Raw genomic sequence first — 20,407 nt, 5'->3', positions numbered from 1 at the left:
AGGCTGCAATCAATGTATGAACCAGGGCTAAGGTCTCATTTGAGGTTTAAGATCATCTTTCAAACTGATTGTTGGCAGAATTCAGTTTTCTAAGTCTGTGAGGCTGAGGTCCCTGATTTCTTGATGGCTGTTAACCAAGGGCTGCTCTCAGCTACTAGAGGCCACCTGCCATGTGGTCCTCCACGTTGTGACTGTTCCTTCAAGGCCAACATTGAGAGCATCTGGTGCAGCTTTGAATCTCCCTGACATCTATAAGTGATCCACTTTTAAAAGGCTCACCTGATTATGTTAGGTCTCCCCACACTCACAGGTAGGGGATTTACAGGGCATGCATACCATGGTGCGCATCTTGGGGGTCATCTTACAATTCTATACCATGGGGTCTAGCATTTCATACTATTACATCCTTTTTTTAAAAAAAACAAGCATGAGGCCAGCTGCTTTCCATTAGCATTCCCCATTCTGGGAAGGCAGCAGGGCTTTCAAGCAAAGTCTTCTGATCCTTGAACCTGAACCAGGCTGTGATTAAAAAATTTCAACAACCTTGGAAGACATGCCTTTTTCTCTTATTTTCCTCTTTTTTTTTTATCCTCCCTAGAGCCCATGTCCAGCCCTCAAGTGAGAGGTCTGAGAAGGAAAACTCAGCTTTGGGACCGAAGCATATGGGGTTGGCCTAGAGAAGCAAGTGGGCATTTTAGTAACGACTTGGTAATAAAACTTTATATGTCTGCTGGGCCAGACTTCCTGATGACCATTATTACATGACTGTTTATGTTCCCTTGGAAGTGGTTCTGAAAGCCTCTCATCATTTACTGGATAAAAACTTATATTTTCTCTTTCCTTATTCAGCTTGCCAGCTTTTCCATGAGACTTCATATGGAAGCGTCCTTTACTGACAGTTTGCCTCAAAGTGTCCCCATTTATTTAAAAAGGGGATCACTTTCCCCACGGACTCCCATTAGCTACTGAAATCTCCACCCCCCCCCCAACTCCTGCATTCATCCATCCATAAACACATGTAGTGAGCACCTTTAATGTGCCTGCTATCGTGCTAGGTGCTGGAGATACTCATATGATCAAAACATGGTCCCCATCATCAAGATGATCTCAGCTGTGACAGAGGTATGTGCAAAGGGCCAAGAGCATGGGGCATGAGGCATTACCTTTGAGCTAGGTCTTGAACAATGTGTAGGATTTCAAGCATGTGAGGATTAGGGGGATGGTGTTCCAGGCCAAGTGGACAGTCTGTGCAGAGCACACAAAAAACAAAAGAATATGGTGTGTTTAGAGAATGACTGGGATTCTGGGAGACCAGAGCAGGCAGGTGTGAGTGGAGGTGGGCTGCTGCAAGACTGGAGGGGCGCAGAGAGCACCCACTTGCAGAGGGCCTTGAGTGATAAGAACTTGGCTTTTATCCTGCCAGCAGCAGGAAGTTGGTGAATGAGTTTAAGCAGGAGAGGCTCATGGTCACGCTGGTGTTTTACAGAGGGCATTTTTTTGAGATACCAATAAGGTGGCAGTAGTTTTTGCTAAATCTCATAAATAAAGTATAGACCAGAGGGGGCAGCCCCAAGGCCATGATGAGTGAGCCCTGGTATAATTAAGGAACAAATTTATTTTAAGTTTATATTAGGCATAACGAGATTCATGAAAGAAATACAATGACGTCTCTGTGAGGAGATACTTGGGAAGCAAAGCTCTGTTTATAAGGTCAGCCTGAGGGCGGAAGGAAAGTTCTGTCAGTAGTGGTGTCTATAGAGTGGGAAGAGGCAGGGTTTCTGTTGCTGGAATCTTCTTCTTTGTGAGGATGCAGACCTAGCCCAGCTGAATGGGCTCCATGCCCAGGGCCCACGTGGCTGGAACACCTGGGAATGGACTCTATGCATCAAGGACAAGAGGGCCCAGGGGTGCTTGGTTCTGCACAGGTGAATAACCCAGGGGTGGAGCCCACCTTGCTAGGCGGGATGGCAGGTCCCGCTAAATTGGGAAACAAGGGGACTCCTCTCCTAGGACAGGTCTTCCTCTGCCTCCTATAGCACACCTCTCTACTTCTAAGAAATTTCTGACCATAGAGGTGGTTCTTAGATTACTTCCTCTTTTATCGAATTTATGCATTTCTTCAACAAATATTTATCAAGTGCCTGCTATTCCCTTCACACATCACATCAAATCCAACAGTGAATCCTGTGATTCTTCCATTGCAGGTACTGGGAGACCCAGGTGCTGGGAGATCCAGTGATGAACAAAATAGACAAAGCCCTTGCCCTTGTGGAATTTAGATTCTAGCAGAGGAGACAGACAAGGCAGAAGGAGCAGCAGATGCAAAGCTCCTGCCATTGAAAGGGGTTTGGTGTGTTGGGGATTACCAAGAAGGCCCATGAGTCTAGAATGGAGGGACAAAGTGAGAGGGTAGCAGGATTGGTCATCAGTGGGGCATGCAAGTGGGGCAGATCACATAAAGCCCATGGTAAGGGGCTGCAATTTTACTCTGAGCTTGCTGGCAAGCCACTGGCAGGGGGGAAGGAGGGGAAGTTGAGCTTGGGGCTGACCTGACTGATGTGGCAGCTTCATGTGAAAAAGAAAAAGAACAGAAAATGTCATTAAAATTATTTTATAGTGATTACATGTTGAAATAATAATATTTCTAGTTATATCGGATTAAGCAAAATAATCAAAGTAATTTCACTGTTTAATTTTTTTCCTTTTAAAAATTTGACTACTAGAAAATTAAAAATTACTGCTAGAAAATTAAAATTTAAAATCTGTGGCTTGCATTGTGCTCACATTACCGTTTCTATTTAGTGGCACTGGTCTAGGAAATGATTGTAGATAAAGAAGAGGGTCAGTGCCCTGGGACCTGGGGTATGGAGCCGGGGACTGCCCCCCCCACAACCAGGCACACCACCAGCACCAAGGAGCACGCCAAAAACGTCACCTTCATGTGGGTGGTCCAACACAGCTACCACAATAACCACGGCTGCTGTGAAAGCGGCTAGATGCCACAACCGCCATGCAGATGGTCCACCAGCCATTGGAGTGCATTGACACAAGGAGAGTCACCAGCAGAGACCAAAGAAAAGAAGAGGGTGTCTCTCTCCACAAAGTCCATTCCAGAGTGACAGAAGAAGCAGCTGCTCTATGATAATATTGGGGGACCTCATCACACCTCTCAGCATTGGACAGATCATCTAGGCAACAAATCAACAGAGTAAACATTACTCTTTCAGAAGGAGAGAAGAAATCTAGGGTTATCAGAGGGGGGAAGGGGAGGGAGAGGTGGATGGGGAGAGATTGGACAAGGGATATAAAGAATAAGTATGATTTGTAACACTGTATATGCTAGTACTATTGATTTGATCAACAGATGTCAACGTTGAACCCCCAAAATATGTATAATCAATTATGATTCAATAAAAAATAAAAATTAAAAACTAAAAATTAAAAAAAAAAAAAGAAGAGGGCCAAGGACAGAGCCCGAGGGTGCTACAACATTTCAAAATCAGGGAGAGGAGAACAATCCAGCAAAGGAGACCGAGAAGGAACAGCCGATAAGGTAGGAGGAGAGTTAGGGGAGTGTGGTGTTCTGAATGTCAAGTGATAAAATTATACAAAAAAGGAGGGAGTGATCAGTGGTATCAGATGCTGCTGGAAGTTCCAGTAACTGGCTGCTGGATTTAGTGGAGTGGTTTGGGAACAGTTCGGTTTGGAAGCCTGACTGGAGAGAGCTCAAGAGAATGAGAAGTGAGGATGTAAAGACTGTGAGTATAGATAACTCTTGAGATTTACTGTAAGAGATGCAGAGAAATGGGGTGGTAACAGGAAGAGGATTTGAAATCAAGGGGAGGTTTGTGTGTTTTGTTGGGGTTGCTGGTTTGTTTAGGAGGGGAGACAGTTCCACATGTTCCAACTGATTGGCAGCTGGTGGGGGTATCCTGAGGGCCTCTGCAATTTGGTTGGGGAAATAAAGCAGGTATGCAGGAAAGAATATCAGACAGTCTACACTCAAGGGTTAACTCAAATGTTCTGTTAGTGCTCTGGGGCTTCAGATGCTGCCAAAATGCCCTTTCTTTGTTCTCTCTTTTGTCTTTCAGATTTTTCTCTTTAGTGGTTGTTTCCCTTCCTTCTTCAACCGCTGACAGCGATAGGTCAGGGCTATGTTAGCCTGCTGTGGCCTGGCATTTTGGATAACAGTCTCCTTTTCCATGGGCTTCTCTAAAGCTCAGAGATAGTTTATTCCCCAGTGTCTAAAAAGGCTTCCGTAGTGGCGGGGGTGGGGAGTGCTGCCATATTTATTAAGGTGGCCCAGGAACTTAACAGTGATGTGAATTGCTCCTGTTTTCCCTCTGAATTTCTGAGGGGCTTCTGGATTTCCTTACTTTTTTATTCCTGCCAGATCTCCAGATGGAACTTGGAAAAATAGTAGAGGCAGAAATGCCAAGGGCAAAGTGTATGTGTGTGCATATGTGCCTCTGTGTGTGTGTGATAATTAATGAGCACCGTGTGGGCCTGGGACTCTGTCATCTTTAGGCAGACTTGTAATATTGGCTCATGGAGGTTGATTGACTTGAACAAAGTATCAGTACCTTTCAGCCAGGATCCCTGTTGTTGAACAAGTTGGGTTACATCGCCGTGAGGGAGAACACACATGGTGGGGAACCATAGGGAATCTCAGTAAGTGGGTCTAAAGCCATCTTGACATCACAACCTTGTCAGCTCATTGTGGTTTGGAACATTTTGCTCTTCGAGGCCTCAGTCATTCTGGCTATTTGAACTCTCAGGTTCTTCTTACCCTGACAGCCTATGGTCACCCCTCTCTACCTCTAGAGATGTATCAGGTTTATCACGAGATTTATCACGAGAGAGCAGGGAAAGATGGGCCTGGAGTCCATCCATGAAACAGCAAAGGGAGCTTGGCTATGTCTGAGAGCAAAGCAGACCTGAGGTGGACCAGGGGGTTCCAAAACCTGCTTAACCCCACTTGACTATATTCAGTTGGTCACATCAAGACCCTAAGGGACAAATAAAAAGACCCCAAGAGGGGCTATCATGGGGCAAGTCTCTGCTTGCCTCTGTACAGCCTTCCTGCTGTGTATGAATACAGCACCCTTTCTCTGGGTGAGATGCTTATCAGAGCTCCCTGTCCTCCTCCCGCACAAACTCCCATGAAAAATGTCAGCATTGATTTATAAAGGCTTGATTATCAACTGGCATACATCCCTAGAAGCATGACACAAGTCATGGGAGAATTATCCTTTTCATGATCACTTTGGCTGGTGCCCATTTTTAGCTATTTAAAATAATGCTATGCTGAATGTTCTTGCATGTATATTTTTGTCTACAAGTGTATCTATGGGGTAAAGTTCTAGCAGTGATGTTCCTGAATTAAAAGGTATGTGCATTTTTAATTTTGATAGATATTGCCAAATTGCTCTTTAGAGAGTTAGAGCTATTTAAACTCCATAGTGTATGAGAATCCCCATTTCCTTCACCTTCATCAGCAATGGGATATCATCAAAATTAAAACTTTTTGACAATGTGTAGATGATAATGTTAGTTTGATACTTTGATTTATGTTTCGTTAATTACCAGTGGGACTGAGCCTCTCTTTATGTGGTTATTGGCTATTGTATTTCTTTTTCTGAGAACTGCCTTTGTATCCTTTGCTCCCTTTTATACCAGGCTGTCTGTCTTTTGATTTATATGAGCTCTTGACAAATGAAGAAAATTGGCCCCTGTATCTGTTATGTTGGTTGCAAGTATTGTTTTCTAGTTTGTCATTCTCTTGTTGACTTATTTTTTGGGCCAAAGTTTTAAGGTTTTATGTAGTCAAATTTCTCAGTCTTTTTCTTTATGGTTTTGGGTGTTTATCAAGGCAGTTTTGTATGTCTGGGCACACCCATGAATAGTAACAGGCCTGTTGTTACATTTGTCTTTTTTGGTAGCAGTTTTGTTGAGATATAATTCACATACTCTACAGTTTACACATTTAAAGTGTACATTTCAATGCTTTTGTTTTTAATTCATCAATATACGATGCATTTGATTTCGTGGCCCTTTACCAATTCCTCCCTCCCCTCCTACCTCCCCCCTTTCCCACCCCCAGCAGCCTCACTTCTGATTTCTTCTCTTAAAAAGTTCAATGTATTATTGTGATTGTTGTATCTTTTTAAAAATTTATTTGTTTACTTATTTTTTTATTAGCTCCCACATATAAGTGAGGACATGAGGTATTTCTCTTTCCGTGCCTGGCTTATTTCACTTAACATAATTTTGTCCAAGTTCATGCATGTTGCTGTGAATGGCAGAATTTCATTCTTTTTTATGGCAGTTACTCACAGACCTGTACAACCATCACCACAACCAATTTTAGAACACTTTCATTGCCTCACAAAGAAACCCTATACTCTGTCACCCCCCAAAAAACCCACTCCCCCCAGTCCTAAGACATTCTCTGTGTCTGTGTATTTGCCTGTTCTGGACGTTTCACATAAATGGAATCACTGCCTTTTTTTTTAAAGGATAGTTCTCCCTAATGAAAATTCCATCTGTATATCTATTTTTTTGAATGGTTTAAGAATATACCTGAGGTTAGGGTAGAATGATTTTGTTATGTCCTGGATGTCAAATGATGATTTTTTGCTCTGTATTTTATTTTAGTCATCCTGCCATGGCTGAATTGCCAAGTGAAATTTCTAGTAGTGTGGAAGGTCTGGAGGCCATTGACGACGGTGAGTAACCCAATAAAACCTTACTAACCAGAACTTGATTTGTTTACTGTGTTTAGCACTTAGGAAAAAGAACCAAGTCACAAGAAAACACATTCACATCAAATTTTTGATAAAATTTGACTTACTCCATATTTACTTTCAGTTTTCTAACTCTTCTCTGTCATCCAGCTCTAATAGTCAAAAGGTTTGTCTGAGGCCCTGCAATCTTCTTTAGAGGTGGTTACCAGGTTCTGCTTACTAATGCGGAAGTATTTCTGCTTAATCAGAAAAAAAAAACAGTTAGAACAGACCAGGATCTGACAGATTCAACCGAAGTTTTTCTGTAGATAGTTATCCAAATTTAACCAACAGATGAATTTATAATTTGGGGAGTACAAAAGACACCACTACAGTCTTCTGTTAAATAGGATTCAATTTACAGAAACTCTTTTTTGCAAAACTTACTTAGATGTTTATCCACTGCCTAAATTGTGATGGCATCTATGAGTGATAGATGACCATGAGTGGAATAATAGAAAGGAGGCAAAAGTCACTAAACAGTGATAAGCTTTACTGATACACACACACATGCACACACACTAAAAAAGGAAACCATAAGACACAAAGTGAGACACTGAGTTAAAATTCAGAACTAAATTTAATAGTTAATTGGGTTGCTCTTCAAAATTTTTTGCTGAGTTTTCTTTAGTAGTGTATGGTGCAGAAGACTCGGTCTAAAAGGACTGAGAGGGGGGGCCTCCTTGTGGCTTCCTGGAGTTCTGACTTCACTGCTGATATGGGGTAGGGTGTGCTGAGCCTGGTCATGATCCTTGAGGGCAGTGCTTGGGTCTTTTTCATCTCGATGTTACCATTGTTTAGTATTGGGACTCATAGAGAGTGATTAAGCACTCCAAAATATTTATTAATTGAATAAATGAATAAATGAATGAAAGGAAGGCCTCCTCACCAAGGCAGACCTGGCTACGAAACCAACTGACCTATCTCTTTGGATATGAGCTAGACAGATGTCTACAAAAGAAGGTGGCAGTGCGGTACAGGTTGATGAAGAGTGGAGGTAAGGAAATGTCTTTTCTCTGTTCTCAAGATTTTTTTTTAAGATCAGATATCTGTGTACATTCTTAGAGCCAGTCAGTGCTGGCCAGAGAATAAGGTGGCTGTTGGGAGGCTGAAGAGAAGAAATGTTAGTTAGAAATGTTTTCTTTCCAAGCAGCAATGCAAGAGAACAAGATCATCATTATGCAACGTGTCTTTAAAGTTCATTAAGTTCAACCCAGATGGGCTCCCCCTGTGCATGGTGGATAAGCAAATATACAACCCAGAAGCAACAATTTCTTCATTGGATTTAGCCGTGTTTTCTTCTCTGGGGGAATAAAACTGCCTTCAATGGGCTCTTTTCTAGCATGTGATACACTGCAGGCCCTCACTAGATTAGGATGTTGAAAGCTACTTGCTGTTTGGGAATGCATCCTCCTTGGGCTTGGAGAGGGAAATCAATGGCCTTGCTTTAGGAGAAGTCCAGACAGCTGTCAGCTCTCAGCTATCAGCTCATTGACCATAAGTGCTATACCCTGTGGTGGCATAAGTTACCCAGTGTATAGGTGCTGGGTATAGATATGGGTTTTGACCCATACTTGCTGTCTAGGTCTAGCTACCCTGTGCACTTTTAGTAACTTTTGAAAACCCACCTGTGCAGGGATCAGCTGCTGGCAATTTAAAAACATCCCTTACAAAAAGAAAGCTTGTAAGGCCAATTTATACACTTGAATGTATAGCAACCATCTTGGATTCCATTAGGATTTCAAATGTAACATAGTGTTTGGGAGGTACCCAACTTTGTATCTCACTCCCAGGGCTGAGTCCAGCGCTCCTCTCACACATGGGGGTCTGTTGCAGTTGTGGGTAGGGAGGTCTCCTAATCAAAGGCAGGCTGATGACATAGACTCTTGCAGGTGACATTGTATGTCTGGCAATCGGTTGCTCGCTGAGGCTGTATCCAGCTTCCAAGTCACTGCCTAGATCAACAAGCGGCCAACTCACCATGTTTGGCAATTATCATCTCTTGGTGTCTCCCCAACTCCTTGCTAACAAAGCTATACCACTACCATACTCAGAGCTACCCCACAGGTCAGAATGGAAACATTTGTTTCCTTCTAGTGCTCATGGTTGAAAGAGACACACATTGCTTAAGGTATTTTGAATCCTCGTGGAAAAACGAGTTGTTTCTGCCCAGCAAAGAATGGGAAATTGAGGGAAAATTGGATTATATGCATCCTTAATTTTTTATCACCTATTACAGTTCTAAAGTCACTAGTGATATTGTTAATTTAGGAACATAAAAATGTGTTAATGCATAATTTTGTCTGCTCATACAATGATTATGTTTGGTAAATTCAGTTTTACAGCCTGAAGAGTTTATTAGAAGTGTTTTTATTTAGCTATTTGGTGTTTATAGATTGCGTCACCAGGGGAGCTACCAGCTGCCAACTCTCCTCTCTTTGTCTTTGCTGCTTACGAGACACAGGTTTGCAACTCCAAATCCTCTAGCTTTGCCTTCCTCCCTTCCATTCTGGGATTTTGAAGCAAGAGCAGCAACAATCACTATTTTTTAAATCCTCTGAGGATAAAGTTGTTCCCTTTTCAGAAGGCCAAAAGGAGATCCATCTGTGATGGATCTAATAAACCTCATTCCTTCTGTTTGGAAAATGGCAATGCCTCCAAAGGCTAAAATATTGCATGATTCTTCCTGTTCATGAGAAGAGTCTGCTTAGTTCATCCTCCCTGGGTGGGAATTATTTAGTGGTGTGTCGGAGCTGGCTCATACTGGCTTGAGAAACTGTGCATCTCTTCCCAAACGTCATGTTGGTAGCTTCGAATTGGCCACGGTGGGAGTATCTGCATCACAGAAATAGGCAGATACTACAGATGAGGACATTTTCCCCGAGAGCCAGTTGTTAAACATTTTCCAGCACGAAACTGATTATAGTAATCAGGATTTTGCACAAAATGCCTTGATTTCATAAGTTTTAGAAATCAGTTGGGGGTGGGGAGATAAAGATAGAAAGCCAAACAACAAAGTAGAGATGGTTTTAGAGCCAGCCTACTCTGTGCTGTATACTTTTCAGGACTTTCACATTGAATCTTCACAGTAGTTCTGTGAGGTCAAAGATCATTTTAAATATTTTGATTTATTATGATAGAAATTAAATTTTTTTTCTGAAAAAAATTAAAGAAGGGAACTTAGTGAAAAAATATGTTTCCTGTTATATTTTCATTTTTTATTCTTTCTTTTTCTAGGTAGTATTGCCAAGTTTTCCCAACTGTGACTCTATATAGGTACATCCTAGTAGATAAGAAATTGCCCAAGTTGGGCCGGCCCGTGGCTCACTTGGGAGAGTGCGGTGCTGATAACACCAAGGCCACGGGTTCGGATCCCATATAGGGATGGCCGGTAAGCTCACTGGGTGAGCTTGGTGCTGACAACACCAAGTCAAGGGTTAAGATCCCCTTACCGGTCATCTTTAAAAAAAAAAAAGAAAAGAAAAGAAATTGCCCAAGTCATCCAAAACAGTAATTACTCAAGCAGCAATTATCAAAACAGCCCTATGGTCTTCCCTTGCCTCTCCCCATGCTGGCTTCTGCTTCTAATTATGCAAATGTTAGAGTTCACTATTGAGTTATAGATATGGGATTTGCTTCTAATGAATGCAGATGGAATGGACTCTGTCTCTAATAAACAAGTTATTAATGAGTATCTAATACTAACTCACATTTATTGAGCACTTACTACATGCTAGATCCTATGCTAAGCTCTTTACCTTTGTTATTTACAATTAACATCAACCCCTATAAGGCCCAGTGTTTAAATTATAGGATGCTTAAGGATGATTTTGCTCAGTTATCTCATTTCAAAGGAAGTGACAAGCTGTGTTGGAGTTCTGCACCCCTCAATGGACTCAGTTGTCTCTCAAGTATTACCACATGCCTTGCACTGTGCCAGTTGCTAAGGGGGATGCTAAAGGGGGCCTGCCTGCAACCTTCATGTGGAGGCAGTAGCTAAAACATAGGGACTGTATCTTATTCCTTTCTCATTGATACCCAGAAAATGGTAAGTGCTCAACCTTAATAAATATTTGTTGAATAGATGAATGAGTGAATGAATGAATGAGCAGACTAGAGAGCATTCAGATGCAAAACTTGTGGTGCTAACAGTCAAGTTTTAGGTGTTCAGAGGAAAAAGAGAAGCATGAATTGTACTGACTGGTGGGAATCTGGACTGAAGGCAGGCCTTGGAGTTTAGAAATGTTTCTAATAGTCAGGCCCAGGAATAATCAGTACACAAATAGGTTCTAGCATTTCAGAGCTAGAATGAACTGTAGTTCAGCATTTCCCAAAGTGTGTTTTGCCAGACATTCTACTTACATGCATCTGGGACACAACATTGTTGCCCAGTTTCTTGGAACTTTTCCACACACATAAGCATTTTGAAGTTTCAGAGAAGTGTTGTTGGAAAGCACACCACTGAACTTTGTCTAATCCAGTGATAAACAGATTGACTGGGCTGCAGATCCCTTTTTCATGCAAGAAATCTTATGAGCATCTCTCTGAACACATATCAGGAGGTTCTAATCCCCTAATTTTCCTGCTGAGTCCCAGAAAGGTTGAGTGACTTACCCAAGATCACAGAGCTAATAGATATTAGGTCCAAGACCAGGATTCTGGAGTTTTCTGACTCTTGGTTGGTGTTTTCCCTTATACCACCAAGACTTTCATAATGGTGGCTGCACTGGCAACTCCCTTGGCTGGACCCTTTACTGCCAGTGCAGCACTGTGCTGATGAGGCCTTCCAGAGACCAGAATGTTGAGAACTGGAATGAGACACCTAAGCTAGTAAATTATAGCATGTGATAAGCAAAAAAAGCCAATTCTTGCCCTCTGAAGAATATAGCACAAATCCCCCTTCCCCCTTCTCCTCTTCTACTGAGCCCCACTAAAGGCATAAGGGCTTAATAGGAAACTAAAGAAAGCCCAAATGGACAGAGCCTTTGGATCATTTAAAGCTCACATTCTTCACCACTGCCCTGGTAGTTATTATAGACAGAGCAAACTTTGATTTATCTGCATGTGTAGAGGTCAGCAGCCCTGTAGATAATCTGAACCAATTGGCAGTAGTTGCAGAACACACACAATGCTCATTACACACACAATGCTCATTACACACACACACACACACACACACACACACACACACCTTGAAAAACCCATTGGTATCTGATTTTGACATGCCTTTTACACAGGCAGCTTCTTTGGCTTGGCAGCCCGTTCTTCCTTCTGATTCCCAGCCCCCTCCCTCGCTGATAAATTCCTTCCTCAAGGAAGTGTTCCCTGACTGCACCAATCAACTGCACCCACCGTTGAGGTCTGCACCCTTTCAGCACGCAGGCTGGCAGTATCAACTCCCACTGGGATTTCTAAGGGTTCTGAAGTGATTTTCATGTGTGGAAGCTTGCCTGCCCCACTGGATTGCAACGACTCCAGCCACTGGGGTAGAGTCAGAGGGTACCATGTGCTTATGTGGGCTCAATAATTGCTTCACACGAATGAACTTCTTAAGACAAGGGAAGAGGGGTGTGTGTTAGTAGTTGAAATTGAGAGGCAAGTGAATGTGGAGTGAGTTTGGTCTAAATAGAAGCTGCCCAAAGATCACAAGCTGTGGCCTGGGCTTCTGCTTTCACTAGCAACTCAGACACTTTGTTGCTGAGTTACAAGAGGAGAACAAACTTCATTAATGGTGCTGGGGGCTTGGGGGACTGGGCAAGGGCCAAGATCTGCAGGGCAGCTAGGATCACAGTCCTTGTTCCTGTCGTGAAGCTCTTGTCTCCCCTCCCGCCTCCCGTTCCACCATCACACTCTGCCTCACTTCCATTTCTCTCTTCTAGGAAAGAAGAAATCTAAATTTAAATCCTTCAAGACCTTTTTTGGCAAGAAGAAGAAAAGAGAGTCTGATGATGACCAGGGAGGGATGATGCTAAAACCAGGCATGTCCAGCAGCAGTATTAACATCTCTTCTCTGAAGCCAGTTCAGGAAGGTCAACAAACTCAGCCTAGGTAAGCTCAGATGGGATGAAGGGAGATGGGAACAGGACAAGGGGCAGACAGCTGTGTCTAGGTCCCCATTTGGCAGCTAAATCACCAGCGGATCTTTGGTTCCAGGGACTCTTGGGCTCCCTGTCTGTGGCGGCTGGGCTGGCAGCCAGTGCCAATGCAGCCATGTCTGAGGGCCTTTTCTTTCCGTGTTGCCTGCTTGTTGTCTGGGATGCACAGCTCAGTGGGTTGAAGCATGGCAAGTGCACCCCCCACTCCCCAAGAGCACTGAGTGAGAGGTTCAGATAGATCATGGAAACTGTTTATGTCACAGCTAAAATAACTTGACAAGTGGAGCCTACTGCTAGTGAGGAGCTGGAGGCCTGTTTCATACAGTAAGGATGGCCTACGTATCTAGGAGGCTTGGTCTGGTTTGCTTGCCCAGCCATTAGACTGCAGATCTGGCTAAGGGGAGCCAGATCACGTCACAAGTGATTGAAGTCTCAGATAGTAAAGCCATCTAGCAGGGTGGTGAGGATGGGGGTGTGAGGACATAAGCATGAAATCACTGTGTTGCTGTAAAGCAACCAAGCAACCAACCCAAATCCTTTTCTCCCTCCACCCCAGGACACTGGGGGAAATGCTACAACTGGTCACAGATGGTATGGGGAAGACTGTTTCTCAGCCACCACTGCCACCCTATTCAAATATTTATCTGTGATGCCCAATTTCCACACTCTATTGTGCTTTTTCATCATCCAGTACCCCCAGCTATCCCCGGATCAATCAGATCCCCCTCTATGGAGTTCTGCTTGGGCCCATTTTCCTGGCCTTAAACTCCAGACTTAATCTGGACCCCCGACAGAGCTCACCAGTGCTGCTACGCATTCTCTCAAGGCTTTGCCTGGTGGTAATGGGACAGTCAGCTAACATGTTATGGTGCCCCCAGCACCTCCCCCCAATCCTTCCTGTCATATAAATGGCCTCATGGTTATCACATATGGCTTCTTAAAAAAGACCTTAATGAGTGCATTCAGTGTGAGGAATTTCAGACAGCCTTGCTAGTGGGGAGATGGTTTTGGATAGATGGCAGTCACAGATGCTGCACTGCTCCCAAGCTTGCTTTGAACCAGCAGGCCATAGAGCAGCAGGGAATGAAAGTGCATATGTGTGCATGATGAGCTTACGTGTGTATAGAGAGTGTCTGGAAACTTTGCTCTCCCAATACAGAATCTATCTTCTGTGCCCATGAAGTGTTTATCTAGAGAGTCACGTTAAATTTCTGCTGGACCACTGTTTTAGTAAAACAGAGTGTGTTGCCTTCGCCAGTGGGGCAGCCTAGGTAGCCAAGTTTTACAAAAAGGTGGGTAGGAGTTTAGTATAAAGTAGCAGACACCTTCCTCCTCTCCTTTCTTGTTGGTCCACAGGCCATCTTAGAGTGGGTTCCATTTTAGTCCCATAACACAAGATTGCCCTCAGAGTGTCATGATCAAATACATCCATGCGCGGGCCCCACTGCCAGACAGGATAACAATGACTGGGCGGGTGCTAGCCCTACAATGCCCAAGCTGCTATTCTAGTTACCATTTTAAGATTGCTTTTAAAAGTGCCAACCTACATGTATTGTTGTGTAATAAAAGTATTAAGTGCAAAAAAAAGTATTTAAAAAATTTAAATTTATTTTATTTTAGAACATTTCTATCTTTATCTAAAAGAAACCCTCTGCCCATCAACAGTCAATCTCTGTTTTTCTCTACCCTCACCCCAGCCTAAGTAACCACTAATCTACTTTTTGCCTCTATAAATTTGCTTATTCTAAACATCTCATGTAAGTGAATCATATAAAGGTCATCCTTGTTATAGCATCTTTCAGCTTGCATTCTTTTCCTCTCCTTTCCTTCCTTCCTTCCCTCCCTCCCTTCCTTCCTTCCTTGATCTCCTCTTCTACATACACATTTTTCCTACCTAATAGGAATAGCTTTATAATTTTCTACCTTTATGTTTTTATGCATATACAGCGTTATCGAAATATAATTCACGTACTGTTAAATTCTACCTTTCAGATTGTGCAACCATCACCATTACCCAATTTTAGAACATTTCATCACCCCAAAAAGAAACCCTGTGTCCATTAGCAGCCATTCTTCACTTCCCTCCCTCCTTTTGTCAATAACTAATCTATTTTCTGTCTCTGTGAATTTGCCTATTTTGGACATTTCACATAAATGGGATTAGACAATATGCGGGCTGTTTTGACTGGCTTCTTTCACTTAGCATAATGTTTTGAAGGGTCATTCATGTGAAATTATGCATCAAGTGCTTCATTTATTTATTTATTTATTTATTTATTTATTTAGTAACAGCTGTATTGAGATATAATTCACATACCATACAATCAATTCACTCATTTAAATTGTACAGTTCAATGGGTTTTTTTGTATATCCACAGAGTTGTGCAACCATCACCACAATCAATTTTAGAACATTTTCATCATCTCAAAAAGAAACTCTGAACTAAATCAGCACTCTTCCCTCTGGCCCTTGCGACCATTAATCTGCTTTCCATCTCAGTGGATTTACCAATTCTAGACATTCCATATGAATGAAATGTGGTCTTTTGTGACTGGCTCCTTTCACTAAGGTTCACCTGTACTGTAGCATGTGTCAATACTTTGTTCCTTTTTACTACGGAATAGTATTTCACTGCATGACTATACCACATGGTATCAATTTATTAGCAGATGCATATTAGGGTTGTTTCCACATTTTGGCTATTATTAATAATGCTGCTATGAACATTTGTGTACAAGTTTTTGGGCAAATGTATGTTTTTATTTCTTTTGGGTGTGTGTCTATGAGTGAAATTGCTGGGTCAAATGGTAATTACATATTTTGCTTTTTGAGGAACTACCAGACTGTTTTCCAAAAGGGTTATACCATTTTACATTTCGACGAGCAGTGCATGGGTGTCCCAATTGCTCTGCAGCCTTGCCAACACTTGTTCTTATCTGAATTATTTTATTTTATTTTATTTATTCCTTGTGAGTATTCATGAGACACCAAGCTGATTGTCACAACTCATGCCCAAATGTGATGGCCAGATCCATATTGACAGTATACCCGTTACCACAAATTGTGATTATACCCCATGTCCCCCACCCATTTATCTCCAACCTCCCTCCCCACCCCCTTTCCCCCACTCCACTTTGTATCCCTAGGTCTGTTCTCTCCCTCTGCAAGTCCAACGCACCACTGTGGACTTTCTTTCTTTCCTTCTTTCTCTCTTAGGTCCCGCTTATGAGTGAGCACATGTGGTATTTATCCCTCTGTGCTTTGCTTATTTCACTCAACATAAGTTTTTCCAAGCTCATCTATGTTGATGCAAATGGGAGAATTTCATTCTTTTTATGGCAGAGTAGTATTCCATGGTGTATATATACCACAGTTTCCTTGTCCAGTTGTTCATTGATGGACATTTAGGTTGGTTCCATAACTTGGCTATTGTAAACAGAGCTGCGATGAACATGGGAGTGCAGGTATCCCTTTGACATGATGATTTCCATTCCTCTGGGGTATATACCAAGAAGTGGGATTGCTGGATCATGTGGAGGATCTATTTGTAGTTGTTTGAGAAAGCTCCACACTGTTTTCCATAGTGGTTGTACTAATTTACAGTCCCACCAACAGTGTAGGAGTGTTCCCTTCTCCCCACACCCTTGCTGGCATTTGTTATTCACTCTCTTTTTTATTATAGCCAGTCTAACTGGGGTGAGGTGGTATTTCAATGTAGTTTTAATTTGCATTTCCCTAATGACTAGTGATGTTGAGCATTTTTTCACATACCTGTTGGCCATTTGTATGTCTTCCTTTGAAAAGTGTCTATTCAGCTCCTTTGCCCATTTTTTACTTGGGTTATTTGTTTTTTTACTATGCAACTGTTTGAGTTCCTTGTATATTATGGATATTAATACCTTGTCAGTTGTATAGCTAGGAAAATTTTTCCCAGTCTGTAGGTTGTCGATTCACTCTGTTGATTGTTTCCTTTGCTGTTTAGAAGCTTTTTAGTTTGATATAGTCCCATTTGTTTATTTTTTCTTTTACTGCTTGTGCCTTTGGGCTCATGTTCATAAAGTCTGTGCCCAGTCATATTTACTGAAGTGTTTCACCTGTATTTTCTCTTAGTAATTTTACAGTTTCAGGTCTTCTACTTAACTCTTTAATCCATTTTGAGTTGATTTTAGTATATGATGAGCAGTCCATATCTATTTTCATTCTTTTGCACATGGATATCCAACTTTCCTAGCACCACTTGTTGAAGAGGTAGTCTTTTCCCCAATGTAGACTTTTGTTGGTTTGTCCAGTATCAGATGGCTGTAAGCCTGTGGGGTGATTTCTGGGTTGTCAATTCTGGGCCACTAGTCTGAGTGTCTATTTTTATGCCAGTACATGCTGTTTTGCTTACAATAGCTTTGTAGTATAATTTGAAGTCAGGTAGTGTTATGCCTCTGGCTTTTTTTGCTCAAGATTATTTTGGCTATTCAGGGTCTTTGGTTCCATATGAAAGTTAGGATTATTTTTTCCATTTCTCTGAAGAATAACATTGGTATTTTGATGGGGATTGCATTGAATCTGTAGATTGCTTTGGGTAGTATAGACATTTTCACAATGTTAATTCTTCCAATTCAAGAACATGGGATATCTTTCCATCTTTTTGTGTCTTCTTTAATTTCTTCCAGTAGTGGTTTGTAGTTCTCATTGTACAGATCTTTCACCTCCTTGGTTAAATTGATCCCTAAGTATTTTATTTTTTTTGTGACAATAGTAAATGGGCTTACTTTCTTTATTTCTCTTTCTGTTAGTTCCTTATTTGAGTATATAAATGCAACTGATTTGGGGACATTTTTTTTTGTAACCTGCAATGTTACTGAAATTATTAACCAGCTCTAGGAGTTTTTTTGATAGAGTCTTTAGGTTTTTCTATATATAGTATCATGTCTTCTGCAAATAGAGACAGTTTGACTTCATCTTTTCCAATCTGGATTCCCTTTATTCCTTTCTCTTGCCTGATTGCTCTGGCTAGTACTTCCAATACTATGTTGAATAGGAGTGGTGAGAGTGGGCATCCTTGTCTGGGTCCTGTTCTTAAAGGAAAAGCTTTCAGCTTTTCCCTATTCAGGATGATACTGGTGGTAGGCTTGTCATAAATGGCTTTTTAAAAAATTGGCTATGAATATTCATGAGATACAAAGCTGATTGTCACCCCTCATGCCCATGATGTGGGGGCCAGATTCATACTGTCTGTATACCTATAACCACAAATTGCATTTATACCCCATGACCCCCACCCAATTATCCCCATCTTCCTTCCCTCTCCTCACTTCCCTGCCACTCCACTTTGTAGCCCATAGAATGTTCTCTCCCTCTCCGAGTCCAATGCACTACTGTGGTCTTCCTTTCCTTCCTTCTTTCTCTCTTAGCTCTCACTTGTGAGTGAATGCATGCAGTATTTATCCCTCTGAGCTTTGCTTATTTCACTCAACATAAGTTTCTCCAGGCTCATCCATGTTCTTGCAAATGGGAGTATTTCATTATTTTTTGTGGCAGAGTAGTATTCCATGCTGTATATATATACCACAATTTCCTTATCCAATCATCTATCAATGGACATTTAGGTTGGTTCCATGTCTTGGCTATTGTAAACAGAGCTGTGATGAACATGGGACGGCAGGTATCCCTCTGACATGATGATTTCCATTCCTCTGGGTATATACTCAGAAGTGCGATTCCTGGATCATATGGAAGATATATCTGTAGTTGTTTGAGAAACCTCCATACTGTTTTCCATAGTGGTTGTACTGATTTATAGTCCCACCAACAGTGGGACGTTCTGTTCTTTTGATGTAAGCATTTATTGCAATAAGTTTACATCTTAGTACTGCTTTTGCAGGATCCCACAGGTTTTGGTATGATGTGTATCTTTATTTTCATTAGTTTCAAGAAATTTTTTGATATTCTGTGTATTAGTCTGTTTTGTGTTGCTATAAGAGAAATACCTGAGACTGGGTAATTTATAAGGAAAAGAGGTTTATTTGGCTTATGATTCTAGGACAGCTGCATCTGGAGTGGGCCTCAGGCTGCTTCTACTCATGACAGAAAGTGGCAGGCCAGCCGGCAGGTACAAGCAGATCACATGGTGAGAGGAAGCAAGAAAGAGAGAAGGTGCCAGGGTCTTTTAAAACAACAAGCTCTTGTGGGAACTAATAGAGCAAGAACTCACTCTAACTCCCCTCCCCCAGGGAGAGCATTAATCCATTTATGAGGCACCCACCCCCATGACTCAATCAGTTTCCAACACTGCCTCAATGGGGATCAGATTTCCACATGAGTTTTGGTGGGGACAACACATCCAAACTCCATCATCCTGTTTAATTTCTTCTTGGACCCATAGATCATTCAGGAGCTTATTATTTAGTTTCCATGTATTTGTATAGTTTCTGGAGTTTCTCTTACTATTAATTTCCAATTTTAGTTTATTGTGGTCTGAGACGGTACTTGGAATGATTTCAATTTTTTAAAATTTGCTGAGACTAGATTTGTGACCTAATATGTGGTATATCCTAGAGAATGTTCCATGAGCTGATAAGAAGAAAGTATATTCTTTTGTTGTTGGGTAAAATGTTCTGTATATATCTGTCAAGTCCAGGTGGTCTAAGGTGTAGATTAAAGCCTGTGTCTCTTTGTTGACTTGTTGCCTGGAAGATCTGTCCCATACTGAGAGAAGGGTGTTCAGAACACCCACTATTAATGTATTAGGGCCTATTTCTTTCTTTAGATGTAAGAGTATTTGCTTTGTATATCTGGGTGCTCCAGTATTGGGTGCATATATATTTATGATTGTTATTCTTCCAGCTGGATAGATCCTTTTAACATTATATACTGACCTTCTTTGTCTCTTTATATGATTTTTGGTTTAAAGTCTATTTTATCTGATATAAGAATAGCTACTCCTGCTCATTTTTGGTTTCCATTTGCATGATATATCTTTATAATCCCATTTGTTTATGTTTCCTTTGGTTGCCCGTGCTTTTGGGGTTGTATTCATGAAGTGTGTGTCCAGAACTAATTCCTGAAGTGTCTCTCCTATGTTTTTTTAAGAAGTTTTATTGTTTCAGAGTGTATATTTAATTCTTTAATCCATTTTGAGTTGACTTTACTGTACGGTGAAAGGTATGGATGTATTTTCATTCTCCTGCATATTGATATCCAGTTCTCCCAACACCATTTGCTAAAGAGGCAGTCTCTTCCCCAGTGTATAGGCTTGGTGCCTTTTTCAAAGATCAGATGGCTGTAGGTGTGTGGGTTGATTTCTAGATTATCTATTCTATTCCATTGATCAGTGTGTCTGTTTTTATACCAGTACCATACTGTTTTGATTATTATAGCTTTGTAGTATAGTTTAAAGTCAGGTAGTGTTATGCCTCCAGCTTTATTTTTTTTGCTCAGCATTGCTTTGGCTATGTGTGGTCTTTTATTATTCCATACAAATGTCTGGATAGTTCTTTCCATTTCTGAGAAAAATGTCATTGGAATTTTGATGG

General features: G+C 41.5%; 1 protein-coding gene across 1 annotated transcript in view; it reads left to right on the top strand.

The window, feature by feature from the left end:
* The first annotated feature begins 6,667 nt into the window (after positions 1-6,667).
* Positions 6,668-20,407, top strand: part of KIAA1210 (KIAA1210 ortholog) — a 51,888-nt gene continuing 38,148 nt past the window's right edge. The window contains exons 1-2 of the mRNA XM_008592754.1: positions 6,668-6,728; positions 12,665-12,833. Of these exons, the coding sequence (XP_008590976.1) occupies positions 6,668-6,728; positions 12,665-12,833 (230 nt within the window). The remainder of the gene's footprint in view (positions 6,729-12,664; positions 12,834-20,407) is intronic.

The sequence above is a fragment of the Galeopterus variegatus genome, unplaced genomic scaffold (genome assembly GCF_000696425.1).
Source record: "Galeopterus variegatus unplaced genomic scaffold, G_variegatus-3.0.2 Scaffold8281, whole genome shotgun sequence".
Classification (NCBI taxonomy): domain Eukaryota; kingdom Metazoa; phylum Chordata; class Mammalia; order Dermoptera; family Cynocephalidae; genus Galeopterus; species Galeopterus variegatus.
Note: the sequence above shows the minus strand (reverse complement) of the source record. Positions and strands in the feature narration are given on the sequence as shown.